Genomic DNA, 15,123 nt, shown 5'->3' on the forward strand with positions numbered 1-15,123 from the left:
TGGCTCAAGAGATAGCAACAACAACAACAACAACAAAAGACAAAAGACAAAAAGACCAAAAAAAAAAAAAAAAAAAGCTTTATTAATTGACTTTAAATTTTGCAGGAAACCTATTAAACTTCAAGAAAAAAATCTTGAGTAAACTTAGTGCTGTGGTCTTTTCCAGGTCTTTGACAGAATAAAAGGGTCTCTTCTACCAATACCAGGAAAAAACTTTGTGAGGTTATATATCCGCAGCAATCCAGATCTCTATGGTATGTGTAGTGCCATTCTGATTCTTTTCCCTGTACCAGCTCAACTCAGGTGAGTGTGTGGTTTGCCTGGAAAGCTGGTGAAGTGCACTGCTGGCGGGGCGTGTGGCATTTTGTTGGACCCTTCTGAGCTTCAGTAGCAGTCCTGCTACTGAATTTGGGGAGCAGATGCAATTATATGTTATATTAATGCCCTGATGACAAGTAACATAATGTCCTTTGGAAGTCTTCACATGACATTACAAACTGGAGACAAATGAAGTCACTTTGTATAAGAAGAGATTATTTTATTTTATTTTATTATTTATTTTTCATTTTTTGACCATGCCTATGGCATGGAGAAGTTCCCGGGCCAGGGATTGAACCCGGGCCACAGCTGTAGCCCAAGCCACAGCAATGACGCCAGGTCCTTAATCCACCACACCACCAGGGAAGTCCAGATATTTTTTAAAGACACTTTTTTTTTTTTGGGCCAGACACATGGCATGCAGACGTTTCCAGGCCAGGGATCAAACCTGCACCATAACAGTGAACCTGAGCCAGAGCAGTGACAACACCAGATCCTTAACCTCCTGCTCCACCAAGGAACCCCTATTAATTTTAATTTTAGAGGGTTTGGTGGTGGGGGTGAGTGTGGAGAAGGTACTTTCACCCTTACTCATTGGTGTGCTAAGCTCAGGCTCTGTCTCAGACAGGCTGGCTTCCCCGAGAACGGCTGGAGGAGGACGGGCCAGGGGATAACTGTCTATCCAACCTCCCTGCTCTTGGAGAAAGGGTCAGAGGTCTACCGGGTGCTCTGGAGGGAAGGGGCTGCAACCATGGTGGCCTGTGTGTTTGAGGGAGAGAGACGAGGTGGCTCTGAGTGCTTCTGGGTGCAGGAGTTTTGCAGAAGACTTGGTGTACACGGGCCCATTTAATTCCTGCAACAAGCTTTGGCGTAGCTGTTTATTATTCCCATTTTTCAAATGAGGAAGCTAATACTCACTGGGGTTCAGTAATATATGGACTCAATCCTGAACATAAAGTATTGGAGTAATTGTACTTGTTGTTTATAGGAGGAAAGGGAATTCAAGAGGATTTTTGGGCGCCACTCGTGACATAAGCTCTTTAACCCTTTCAGCAAGGCTAGATATCAAGTGCTGTTATTATCCTTGTCTGCCATGCGAGGAGACTGATGCTGGGAGTTGTCACTAAAAAGCTAGAACACCCAGTTGCAATAATGTGGATGAACCTGGAGGGTGTTTTGCTTGGTGAAATATGTCAGACAGAGAAAGACAAATGCTGTGCGATATTACTTATATGTGGAATCTAAAAACCAAAACAAACTAGTGAGTGTAACAGAAAAGAAATAGACTCACAAATAGAACAAACTAGTGGCTACCAGTGGGGAGAGGAAAGGGAGGGTGGAGCCCAAATAGGGACAAGGGATTAAGAGGTACAAACTACCTAAAATAAAGTTTTATACAAATACAACTTTTTTATATAAAAAACTTTTTTTTTTTTTAAGGGCCACATCCATGGCATATGGAAATTCCCAGGCGAGGAGTCAAATCGGAGTTATAGCTGCCGGTCTACACCACAGCCACGGCAACATGGGATCCGAGCCCACCTACCACACCTATGATCTACTCACAGCTCATGGCAACGCCAGATCCTTAACCCACTGAGCGAGACCAGGGATCAAACCCGCATCCTCATGGATCCCAGTCGGGTTTGTTAACCGATAAACCACGAAGGGAACTCCTAGAAAACTTTTTTTTATATAAACACTTTTTTTATATAAATAAAGCTAGAAGTTCCCATTGTGGTGCATTGGAAACGATTCCGACTAGTATCCATGAGAACATGGGTTTAATCCCTGGCCTCGATCGGTGGGTTGGGGATCCGGCATTGCTGTGGGCTGTGGTGTAGGCCGCAGACACAGCTCAGATCCTGTGTTGCTGTGGCTCTGGCATAGCCTGGCAGCTGCAGCTCCAATTCATCCCCTAGCCTGGGAACTTCCAACTCTCGCTGGTGTGGCCCTAAAAAAGCAAAAAATAAAAAGTAAATTAAAATAAATTAAATCTGCTATAAGGATATGATATGCAGCACAAGGAATATTGATAATATTTACAATAATATAAATGGAATATAATCTTTAAAAATTGTGAACACTGTGTTGCACACTGGAAACATACAATATTGTAAGTCACCTATGCCTCAATTAAAATGTAAAAGTAGAACTAGCACCCAGTTTAGTGTTCTATAAAGGCCCTATTTATTCTATTAGCCTGGTGTTTTTAAGCTGCAGAACCTTTTCATCAAATGTCCTGGATATCCAATGTCTAAACTAATAAAAGGGGAAATGCTCTGGTGGAGGTTGAGGAAAGTCTTCCCTCCGCTTAGGTGCCTCTCTCAAGGACATTACCAGAAGTTCCATCCAGGTGTCGTTTGGAATTCCTGGAGCTCCAGTGACATGATGTGAAAACCACTGCCTTGGCCCATGCCTCTCAACTAAAGGCTGCCAAGGCTGGGTCTCTTTTTAGCTCTCTAATTCATTCTTACTTCGAGCTTGAGAACTTCTTGAGAAGTAGGCTTTGTGTTTGAGGAATCCTCAGTGCCTGGCAGAAGGCGTAGCACAGAATAGATGCTCAAACAAGTTTTGAGTCCTCCGTTGTGTGCTAGAGGCTGAGGATTCAAAGATAAAGTCGTGATCTCTACCCCGAAGAAGAAAGGAGAGAGGGAACCAGTGTCTGCTGAGCACCTAACGGGAGCCACACGTGGAGCTCAGCACTGTTTTGCTATGCTACACCGTTTTATTTCTCGCTCTCCAAGGTAGCCTTATCTTACCAAAGAGAAAACCTAACGTTTGGGGAGGATAGTTTGCCCGTCGTGAGTTTGCCCATAGAGTTCGCAATAACCATAGCAATAATAGCAAACACACAAGGTATGCTTGTTATGTGCCAGACACTGTTCTTAGGGAACACTGCACTAGCTCTGGAATCCTCATAACAACCCCAGCTTTATGAGATAGGTGCTGTTACTATCCCCTGAGGATCCCAAGTCCCACGAAGTCAAGCCACAAGCCTAAGATCACACAGCTGATGAGTGGTGGAGCTCGGTATTCCAATCAGCACCTCAGCTTCTGATCCATACTCTTCGTCGCTGTGTTAGGCTGTCTCTCATGACAAGGTCAGGGTTTGAACCCTGGGCTTTCTTCTTTCCATGACACTATTAGCCTCATGAGCACATAAGCATAGGGCTAAAAGAAGGCCTAACATCAGAGGAGTGTTTTCTAGCAGAGGGGCCTGGGCCTTGCAGGGCTGGTTGGGGAAAGGCGGTCGGGAATGAGATGACAGAAGAGCCAGACTGCAGAATCTGAGGGAGAGATTAATGAATTGGACGATGTTAAAACACATTTTAAATTTCTACAGCACAAAATAAACCATAAGCAAAGTAAAAACAAAACACAAACCGAAAAACCCCCATAGACCAGAGATAATATTTCAATGCGGATAACCCACAAAGGATGAAAAGCAAGAATACAGGTAAGGTGCCTACTGATGTTAAGAATAAAACCAGGAGTTCCTGTTGTGGCTCAGCGGTAATGAATCCTACTAGTATCCATGAGGACACAGGTTCGATCCTTGGCCTTACTCAGTGGGTTAGGATCCGGCAAGGCTGTGAGCTGTGGTGTAGGTCGCAGATGTGGCTCAGATCCCGTGTTGCTGTGACGGTGGCATAGGCTGACAGCTGCAGCCCCGATTTGACCCCTAACCTGGGAACCTCCATATGCCACAGGTGTGGCCCTAAAAAGCAAAAAATAAAATAAAATAAAACCAATTATAAGTTCTAGGGAAACATGAGCAATTCACAGAAAAGGAAACCCAAATGGCCAATAAATACATGAAAATATGCTTAGCCCCACCTGCAATCAGGGAAATAAAAACTAAAACGTCATAGTAAACCTAGACAAGTTGGCTTGTCTTCATTCATTTAATTAATGCAACAAACATGGAGCACTTACTCTTTTAGGAAGTGGAGAGGCAACAGTAAATAGACAAAAATCCCTGCCCCGAGGCAGTTTATAGTCTGAGTTTAACAATAGACAAAGAAAATGGGTAGTATATATGGTGTGCTAGTGATAATGCTAAAGAGAAAATTTAAAAGCAGAGAAGAAAGAGTCAATGTGTAGGTGGGTGGGTTTGAAATTTAAAAGGCGAATGTTGAGTGACTCCCTGAAGGAGCAACGTGGGGAGCCCTCTCTTGGAAGAGCATTCCAAACAGCTCAGCACGTGCAGAGGCCCTGAGGCAGGAACCTGCTCAAAGGACAGCGAAGAGACCAGTGTGACCGAGCCGGAGTGAACAAGGGCATCTAGCAGGTGAGGTCAGGGGGACAGGGTGAAGGGGCACATCATGCAGGGTCTTGGAAGTCAGGGAAAGACTGGCTTTTGTTTGAAGAAGAAGCCACTGGAGGGTTTGAACAGAGGAGTGATATACTCTAAGTCAGCTTTTCTTAAACACTGATACTAGGCATTCCCTGGTGGTCTAGTGGTTAAGATTTGGTGCTTTTACCGCTGCTGCCTGGGTTCAGTCCCTGGTCTGGGACTTGAGTTCCCACATCAAGCTATTGCACGCCACAGCTCCAAATCTGAAAAACCATTGATGCCCAATGTTGCCAAGGATGTGGAGCAGTGGGAACTTTTGCATAATGTGGATGGATATGTAACTGATACACAAATTGGAGCAGTTTGAAGATGTTTGGACCCTAAAACTTCGTGGTTCTGCTCCTAGATAAGTGTTCTTAGAGAAACTCACATATATACAGAAAGACATATAGAGGAATATTATTATTCGTTGCCACAGCATTGCTTATAATAATAAATATTTAGAAACTACCCAAGTATTCATCAGCAGGAGAATGGATATGTCAACTGTGATTTGTTCATATACAGAATTCTGTAGGGTTTTAAATGCTTGTGGTCTATAAGCATCCAGGTGGATAAGTCTCAGATCAATGGTCAATGGAAAAACATGTTGTAGAAGGTTAGGAATAATATGACAGCACTAGGAAGATTTGAAAAAGCGGCATGGTGCATACCAATGTTTGTTTTATCATTCTTTGGGCTTTTCTTTTTTTTCTTTCTTTTTTTTTTCTTTGCGTGTGCGTGTGTGTGTATGTGTGTCTTTTGGCTTTTTAGGGCTGCACCCACGGCATATGGAGGTTCCCAGGCTAGGGGTCAAGTTGGAGCTACAGCTGCCGGATCTGAGCTGTGTCTGCAACCTACACCACAGCTCACGGCAATGCCAGATCCTTAATCCACTGAGCGAGGCCAGGGATCAAACCCGCAACCTCATGGTTCCTAGTCGGATTCGTTTCCTCCGTGCCACGACAGGAACTCCTCTTTGGGCTTTTCTGTGTGTTAGAAATATTTCAAAATACAAAAATGCAGGAGTTCCCACTGTGGCGCAGTGGGTTAATGGTGCTGCTTGTGTCTGTGGCATTGCTGGTTCAATTCCCCACCTGGAGCAGTGGGTTGAGGATCTGGTGCTGCCGCATCCAGGGTGTGGGTCACAGGTGCAGCTTAAATTCGCTCTCTGGCCTAGAAATTTCCAAATGCTGTGGGTGCAGCCGAAAAAGGAAAATGAAATGCACACTAAAAACTCAATGCTTCCTCCTCCCCCATTAGATTATGGTAGGAACTTGGCAGGAAATGGCAAGAGAGAGGGCAGGCCTGGGAGGTGGGAATTTAATAAGTAACTGCTGACAGGATCCAGTCATCTCAACTTTCTAGTTACGAGCGATGGAATATTTTGGCCCCTTGTGGTCACGCATTTTGATGATCTTAGCCCACCGAAAACACATGGTCAGTGTTACTCATTTGTTGAACAAACCTTTGGGGGATTTTGATTTTTATTTATTTTTTTTGGTCTTCTTAGGGCCGCACCCATGGCATATGGAGGTTCCCAAGATAGGGGTCGAATCAAATCAGAGCTACAGCTGCCAGCCTACACCACAGCCACAGCAACTCGGGATCCAACCCGCATCTGCAACCTATACCACAGCTCACAGCAACGCCGGGTCCTTAACCACTGAGCAAGGCCAGGGATTGAACCTGCGTCCTCATGGATGCTAGTCAGATGCGTTTCCACTGAGCCGCAATGGGTACTCCAGGGGGATTTTTAAATTATTGTTGGTTGTTGTTCCATCTTTTATGTGCTAGGCACTCAGAATAATTCGGTGAATAAGATCTAGTCCTTGGCTGTAGTGGAGTGCCTGCAGGTTAGTGACTAAACAGCAGGACATTCGTGACTCTGGAGCATCCAAAGTGCTTATGCTCCCTTCCCACTTTCAGGAACCAGCTCAGCTTCAGAAAGTGTTCATCCAAGAGTTCCCTTTGTGGCACAGTGGTTAACGAATCCAACTAGGAACCATGAGGTTGTGGGTTCGATCCCTGCCCTGGCTCAGTGGGTTAAGGTTAAGGATCCGGCGTTGCCATGAGCTGTGGTGTAGGTCGCAGATGTGGCTCAGATCCCGTGTTGCTGTGGCTCTGGCGTAGCCCAATGGCTACAGCTCCGATTAGACCCCTAGCCTGGGAAGCTCCATGTGCTCCAAGACAAAAAGACAAAAAAAAAAAAAAAAAAAAGTGTTCCTCAATTTCTGCTAGTCCTCTCCCCCAGCATAATCATTTTCTTAACTTTATGACATGTCATGGAACCTACAATAGTCCCCAAAGGTATTGGTAAATATTAGTGAAATTGAAAAATGAAATTTATAAAATATATTAAACTCTCTTCATTTAAAAGTTGTTTTTGTTCCGATAGTCCTTTTTCTAGAGAAACAAGGATGATGTTCATGAAATCAAGTGAAATGATGAAAAAGATGCAAAAACATGGCGTACTCATCCATTTAGTGGAATATTTTATGATCACTAAAAAGGAATAAGCTGATTTTTAGGAACGGCTATTGTAGCATCTCTAAGATACAGTAAGGTGAAAACACAGACATATGTTATCATTTGTATAAAATGTATACACAGTAAAATATACACCTGCTTACATGTGCATAGAAATCTCTGGCAGGATTCACCAGTAACTGGTTGCAGTGGTGAGCTCTGCGGAGGACAAGTGCAGAGCTAGAGAACAGAGGGGAAAGGAAGTTGATTTTCCTCTATATTCCCTATTATGGCTTTTGAACACTGAACTATCTGCAAATATTTTTCATTGAAGGAAGGAGGGAACGAAGGGAGGAAGGAAAGGAGGAAAGGAAGGAAGGAAGCCTTAAACACACTCCCCCCACACACCTACACCCATGGTGATTTGTTAGATTAACTCTTTCCTGAAGTGTTCTGCTTGCCTCTCTTCCATTTGGGCAGCAAAGGACCTATCTGATTTCAATTCTTTTTCTCTGGAGTTCCTGTTGTGACCCAGCAGAAACGAATCTGACTAGAAACCATAAGGTTGAGGGTTCGATCCCTGGCCTCGCTCAGTGGGTTAAGGATCTGGTGTTGCTGTGAGCTGTGGTGTTGGTTGCAGACACCTGTTCAATTAATTCAACAAACACAGAGCAAACTCAGAGCATTGCTGTGGCTGTGGTGTAGGCCAGAGGCTACAGCTCCGATTTGATCTCTAGCCTGGGAACCTCCCATGTGCCATGGGTGCGGCCCTTTCTTTTTCTCTGGCCTTAACACTTGGCACTTATGTAAAGGAAGTAACTTTTGCTTCCTGTGTCCTGATGGTGAAAGTTTAACAAAATGTCCATGAATTTTTTTGCATGATCTTCCAGTAAAAGAGGCTGTAAACAAATCAGTGTCTTTATTCACATAATGTGGGATGTGTTTTGGTCTGTGCATTTCAATCCTCTTGTCTTTAAGGCAGCTTATTACTGAGTTGTATGTTTTACTTTTTGGAAAATAAAATTCCATAACTGAATCATTTTGCTGTACCCTTGAAACTATCCCAACGTTGTAAATTAACTATACCTCAATTTTAAAAAAGAAAGAAAAGGAAATTCCCACTAAGCAAGTACTGATTGCATCTAAAATTCAATTTCCCTTGCTTACATGAATAGGGTGAGGGAGAGCAGAACTTCTTCTTTGAGACTCTAAAAGTTGATTCTTCATTTTCTTGTCTGAGTTTTCTGGTTTCCTTTTGCAGGCCCCTTTTGGATATGTGCCACACTGGTCTTTGCCATAGCAATTAGTGGGAATCTTTCCAACTTCTTAATCCATCTGGGAGAGAAAACGTACCATTATGTGCCTGAATTCCGAAAAGGTTGGTGAATAGCTTGACTCATTTGGCATGCTGTCAGCCGGGAGCTGTGAGCTCCCTCTGCTCCTGAGCTTTTGCTCCCCTGGCAGTAGGTCCCGCAGCCCCTGCTTTCTGCATTTAAGGGTTCAGACATGACTACTCTCTCAAAATTAACCATCCGTCTCTAAAAATCCACATAATGTTTTTATTTTTTATTGTGGTAAAATATATGTAAACTAAAATTTGTCGTTTTAATTTTTGTGTGTGTGTGTTGGGGGGGGGGGTGTACAGTGGCTTGATGTGGGATCTCAGTTCCCAGACCTGGGATTGAACCTAGGCCGCAGAGGTGAAAGCAGAGTCCTAACCACTAGACCACCCGAGAACTCCCTATTTCAACCACTTTTAAGTGTACAATTCCGTGGCATGAAGCACATTCACAATATTGTGACTCCGCAAACTGTAAGGCAAGGCCCAAGAGCAATCAGAATTTATCCAAAGAAAAATGTACAAAAAAAGCAAAAAGCAGTGTGCATGAACGGCTCCATTGTAGCATTATTTGTATTATCCAAATGTTGGAAACAAAGGGGCCTTGTTAGTGAAGGCGCAGTGACTCAACTAGCTGGGTCTGGAGCCACTAATTATGAAGAGTTGGAGCAACGTGGAAAACTCATAATCCAAATGTATGCCAGTGCTTTTAACGGCCTTATTAAAGAGAAGTCTGCAGATGGTCAGAGCCTGGAAGAGAAGATGCAGAAATGATTGTGTCCTAGTGAGGGGCTCGTGGATGACATTCTTGTTTTTAAACTTCCTTTCTTGTGGCACCGTTGGATAGCTGCGGGGCTAGGGGAGAGAAACTAGCTTTTAGGGACTTGCAAATGACAGCCACCCGAAGATGAGGGTGTTTGGCTCTGTAGGAGCTTGACCCGTGCCTCTCTCTGTCCCTGCCTGCCTGCTCTCCTGTTTGGAGGCCGTATACAAATGTGTGGATTCGGGAATCTGGCCACCAGCTTCAGGCTTTAGCTCCATCCCTCATGAGCTGCCACCTTGTTGGGCAAGTTAGTTCATCTCTCTTGGCCTCAGATTCCTTATCAGTGAAATGGGAATAAGAATATGTATATTATAGGGCTACTTAAGAAGAAAGAGGGGGAGTTCCTGTCGTGGTGCAGTGGAAATGAATCTAGCTAGGAACCATGAGGTTGCAGATTCGATCCCTGGCCTCGCTCAGTGGTTAAAGATCCGGCGTTGCCATGAGCTGTGGTGTAGGTCGCAGATGCAGCTCGGATCCCTCATGGCTGTGGCTGTGGCGTAGGCCAACGGCTACAGCTCCGATTGGACCCCTAGCCTGGGAACCTCCATGTGCCGCAGGTATGGTCCTAAAAAGGACGAAAAAAAAAAGAGAGGAAAAAAAGAGGGGATATATGTAAAGAGGTTAGAATAGTGCCTTGTACAAAAAGAGCTCAGTGGAATTATTGCTATGTACCTGTGTACACATATCTGTGTGTGTATAGAGATAAGCATTTACGTGCGTGTGTCTGTGTGTGTATCCATGTAGCCTCTGTGTGTGTGTGTGTGTGTGTGTGTTCATGTAGCATGCCTTCTTCTCCTCCCCTCTCTCCTCCATGCCCATTTTTCCCTTCTCTCCTCCAATATGGAGTCAGACCTGGATTCGGTCCCAACTCCGTTTGTCAAATGACCTTGGTTTAAGTTTAACTCAATAAATGTTATCCACAAGCTGTCAGTTCTGCCTTCAAGAAGCTCCGTGGTTAAGTAAGAAAGCCAGGGAAGTGGATATTGCTATAATAAATGGTACGTGTTAATTTCTATGTCCGAGGTGTGTAGAGGTGTGTTAGCAGAGGAGTGGATTACCCTGCCTGAGGGTATGGATGCTCAGGAGTAGGGTGGGGGTTGGTCTTTGTTCTTATCCTGTTCAGCTGGGCATCCTGGTATCAGGGAGTCATGGGGCGTATGTATCAGTAAGAGAGTCATTGATTCAGTCACTGAACCTTTTTTCATTTTCTGGAAAGCGTATAAGCCACACACTCTGCTTCCACCACCTTTTTTTTCCCCCCTGTCTTTTTGCCTTTTCTAGGGCCGCTCCCGTGGCATATGGAGGTTCCCAGGCTAGGGGTCGAATCAGAACTGTAGCCGCTGGCCTACGCCAGAGCCACAGCAATGAGGGATCTGAGCTGCATCTGCAACCTACACCACAGCTCAGGGCAATGCCAGATCCTTAACCCACTGAGCAAGGCCAGGGATCGAACCCACAACCTCATGGTTTCTAGTCGGATTCGTTAACCACTGTGCCACAATGGGAACTCCCCACCACCTTTTTTTTTTTCCCCACCACTTATTAATTATTTGACTTTAACCAAATTACTTAGCTCTCTGATCCTTGTTTCATCTCGAAAATGAAGAAGTAGATCATATCAAATCATGTATCTATCAGTTAAGACTATGAAAATCTCACTCTTGATTGGGCATTTATTATTTATCAATCGATATTCTAAATATGCGTTTTTACTCTTTTAATTATCCTAATAATTTTATAAGGTTGTATACTATCATTATTCCCATTTTATAGATGAGGTAACTGGGGACAGAGGGGTTAAGTAACTCACCAACCAGGTTTGCTCAGGTGAAATGGCAGAACTAGGAGTTGAAGCCACGGAATCTGCATATAGAGTCTGTAGCCTTGACTGTTATGCAGTGTGACCTCACGGTATCGTCTGACACCCAGTGGATGGTTGTGGTCATAGTACCAGTCCCCTGCGCCCCTGGCATTTGCAGGTTTCTGGGCCAGAGATCAAGCCTGTGCCACAGCAGCAACCCAAGCCACTGCAGTGACAATGCCAGATACTTAACCCACGGCACCGCAAGGGAACTCCCTTTGCTTAAGTTATTTCTAAGAAAAAGGCAGCATGTCAGCAAAATTACATTTGGCTGAAGGATGGCATTCCCAATGTGAAAAAACTGCTCTGGGAGTTAAAAATGTTTTGGACAATCACATATCCTACCTAAGAGTCAGCCTGGAGTTGTGAAGTGTACCTTTGTTCTTGCCAGGAGCCTGCTGGATTGCTCTTGATTTTCGTCTAGGAAGGGCTGGTGCCACGGGCTCAGCCGCACCATCTGCCCCTCCCCTCCAGGCGAGGGAAGCGGAATCCTCCGGGGCGGCTGCTCCTGGAGGAGGAGGCAGGGACAGCAATACCCTGAACATTGCTGTTCTGAGGCCCGCTAAGAAGCAGTTCCACCGCAGAGGCAGAATTATTTAAAGAAAGTGGAACTGGAGAATATTCCAAGCAATTCATCAGTGAGCTGCAGCTCTCTATTTCAGAGATGCAAGAACCTGTAAATAGCACGCAGAGCAAGTTAATTGGTACCCAGGGCATTTTAATAAATTTGCTAAAGAAATCAGTGTCAGTTCTTGTTATATTAGGAGAGAGGACATGTTCTTCCAAGGGGATAGTTGACTCTTATTCGACTGAAATGCTCAGTGTATTTAAACACGTGTACGTGTGGCCTTCGGAAGTATTTCTGTTGCATAATTCAGTTGTTTAATACTGTTAGCTGTTCGTTATTAAGTGAATTGTAAAAACCCTGGGAGAGACTTCTGGTCATCACCACCAGGGCACATGCTAAAGGGGCATCGATTCAGCACATGCACAGAGCTGCTACTGCGTGTTGGGTACGGTGCCAGGCTCGGGCCGTGAAGACCCGTAGGACCCTCCAGAGAGGCAGATGGACGTGTCGGGAAGTCAGTCCGCCAGGTACCGACGTGCAGTGACACGGGGGGTCTCAAAACGTGTGTCCTCTTGCCCCCAGTGTCCATTGCGGCCACAATCATCTACGCCTACGCCTGGCTGGTCCCCCTCGCTCTCTGGGGTTTCCTCGTGTGGAGAAACAGCAAAGTGATGAACATCGTTTCCTACTCGTTTTTGGAGATCGTGTGCGTCTACGGGTACTCGCTCTTCATTTACATTCCCACGGCGGTAAGTACCGCACTTATTCCGGGTGAGACCCTGCTCTTGGTGGAAAATTCAGTCGCACTCACTCTTTCTCGCCTAACACCCACATGTGCCCGAAAAATACCCCCTTGAATTTAGAAGTTGAGCAGGAATGGGGCCGAGGGAGCCAGGTGCCTTCCTTGGACCTGGAGCCCTTTGTCAGGACAGCGTCCCCCTCCGTCTGCATGCTGGTGGCGTTTTTCCAGGCTCTCCTGGGAAAGCCGAGAGGCAGCGGGGGCCCCGCCGCTGCCCGGTTCCCAGGCTTTTAGGAGCACATGTGCTTGGCATGGACAGATGCCTCTGAATGCCTCCCCCAAACCCTCCCCGCTCTCCGTTTCTTTCAGATACTGTGGATCATCCCCCAGAAAGCTGTCCGCTGGATTCTCGTCACGATTGCCCTGGGCATCTCGGGCTCTGTCTTGGCAATGACATTTTGGCCAGCTGTTCGTGAGGACAACCGACGCATCGCGTTGGCCACTATTGTGACAATTGTGCTGCTTCACATGCTACTCTCTGTGGGCTGCTTGGTATGGGCTCATTCCCGTGTTCTTCCCATGCGCTTTCGATGCAGATGCTGAGACCTCAAACTGTTAGACGCCATGGTTCTTTCTTTTCTTTTTTTAATTTTATGGCTGCCACCCATGTCATACGGAAGTTCCCAGGTCAGGGATCGAATCAGAGCCACCACTGCAGCAATGCTGGATCCTTTAACCCACTGTGCTGGGGTAGGGATTGAACCCACACCTCCGTGGTGACCTAAGCCACTGTAGTCGCATTCTTAACTCACTGCCCCACTGTGCCACAGTGGGAACTCCCGACACCATGGTTCTTTAAAAACTGGCTCCATGAAATAAATATCATTTTAAATAAATTCTCCTAGATGAGAAGTAATAAAGCCATGAGAATTGGATGGTAATCTCTGACGTTACCTAAATTCTGAAGTCTGGTTGAGATTTGGTGTCTGGGCCAGAGGAAGCAGGGTTGGATAAGTAGCCACATGTAGGGCTGGGGAGTGAGGGGAGGGGGCAGTTCCACGCCTTTGCTGATTTTCTGCACATACTTAAAAGTTTTGAAATGCAGCATCTCACAGGTGAAAAGCTTCAGAATGAAATATAGAATAGAAAAGAGAAGTTTTTTTTGTTAATTGCTTTTTTTTTTTCTCTTTTTGGCCTCCCCGAGGCATATGGAGTTCCGAGGCCACGGATCAGATCTGAGCCGCAGCTGCCACGTAGGCCACAGCTACAGCAGTGCCAGATCCTTAACCTGCTTTGCTGGGCCGGGGATCGAACCTGCGTCCCAGTGCTCCCAAGATGCCCCTGATCCCATTGCACCACAGCAGGAACTTCAAGAGAAGTTACTTTTTAAGGTGAACAAAGCTTCAAGCAATTTTTGAGTTAATGTCTTGAGGTATCTTTTTAAGGAGGGCATGTGCTTTTGGATTAGATAGGCCCAGACTGAAGAGCAGCTCTGTCACTGTCTGGCTTTGAGCGTGGGCATGGTACCTAACTTCTCTGAATTTGAATTTCTTTTCTTTTCATACACATACATTGTACATGTGTCTAAGCTGTGACCCCTCCAGACAGAAGACTCAGAGCAGAGGGATGCTGTTAATATCTGGCCCTTGGTATCTCGGGGCTGATCCCTAGAAATGCCGCTGTGACCCTTCTGTCTGCGGTGGATGAATGTACCTTTCTTCATAACTAACTCTCTCCATGGAAGCTGTTCGCTGGTGTCTTCCCCTCTCTTTTGAACTATTTTCCTGTTACCCATCTGGTTGAGAAGTTGGCGAAGAGAAGGAGGCAGGAGACAAGGCATTGCCTTGTTCAGTTTTGTAAAGAGTAGAGCAGAGCAAGGGGCTGTGGAGCGGGCGGGTGTTGCTGCTGCTGTTGTTAACACGTCTCATTTGGTACCTGCGGCCAGGATCGTTTACCTCCTGTGCCTACTCTTCCCTTTTGAGGTAAGTTACCCTGAATTTAGGGTTCCCTTGCCCATCTTGCTATTCAGGAACTTCCCAAGAGAGAGGATTATAATGACGTAGAAAGTGCCTGGGCTGGGAGCAGCTTAGCATTGAGAGCCTAGGCTAGGGACTTAGTTCTCAGAACTGGGCTTCCTTGGAGTTCCCGGTGGTTCAGCAGGTTGAGGGTCCAGCATCATCACTGCTGTGGCTCGGGTTGCTGCTGTGGTGCAGGTTTGATCGCTGGCCTGGCAAGTTCCACATGCTGGATGGAGGTGCAGCAAAAAAAAAAAAAAAAAAAGAACCTGGGCCTTCTCCTCTCTCAGGGAGATTGATATTTACAAGGTTTTGTGAGCTCAGTGAAATGGCTGTGAAAACCCTTCACATACTGTGACAGTTTTCTCAGATATAAAAGACTTACAAGAGTCCCGGGAGTTCCCGTCATGGCTCAGCAGAAACAAATCCGACTAGTATCCATGAGGATGCGGGCTCCATCGCTGGCCTCGCTCTGTGGATTAAGGATCCCGGCGTTGCCGTGAGCTGTGGTGTAGGTGGCAGATGCAGCTCGGATCTGGCGTTGCTGTGGCTGTGGCGTAAGCCGGTGGCTACAGCTCTGATTAGACCCCTAGCTTGGGAACCTCCATGTGCCGTGGGTATGGCCCTCAAAGGCAAAAAAAAAAAAAAAAAA

General features: G+C 45.7%; 1 protein-coding gene across 3 annotated transcripts in view; it reads left to right on the forward strand.

The window, feature by feature from the left end:
• The window catches only part of YIPF1 (Yip1 domain family member 1), a 45,509-nt gene that overhangs the window by 13,463 nt on the left and 16,923 nt on the right, over window positions 1–15,123 (forward strand). For 2 of the 3 annotated variants that reach the window (XM_005665413.3, XM_003356459.4), the window contains 4 exons: window positions 167–254; window positions 8,388–8,504; window positions 12,300–12,466; window positions 12,826–13,008. In XM_005665413.3, the coding sequence (XP_005665470.1) occupies window positions 167–254; window positions 8,388–8,504; window positions 12,300–12,466; window positions 12,826–13,008 (555 nt within the window). Of the gene's footprint in view, window positions 1–166; window positions 4,613–8,387; window positions 8,505–12,299; window positions 12,467–12,825; window positions 13,009–15,123 lie in introns of all 3 variants that reach the window. The other variant, XR_002345188.1, reaches the window with a different exon arrangement.

This window comes from Sus scrofa, chromosome 6 (genome assembly GCF_000003025.6).
Source record: "Sus scrofa isolate TJ Tabasco breed Duroc chromosome 6, Sscrofa11.1, whole genome shotgun sequence".
NCBI classification, from domain to species: Eukaryota; Metazoa; Chordata; class Mammalia; order Artiodactyla; family Suidae; genus Sus; species Sus scrofa.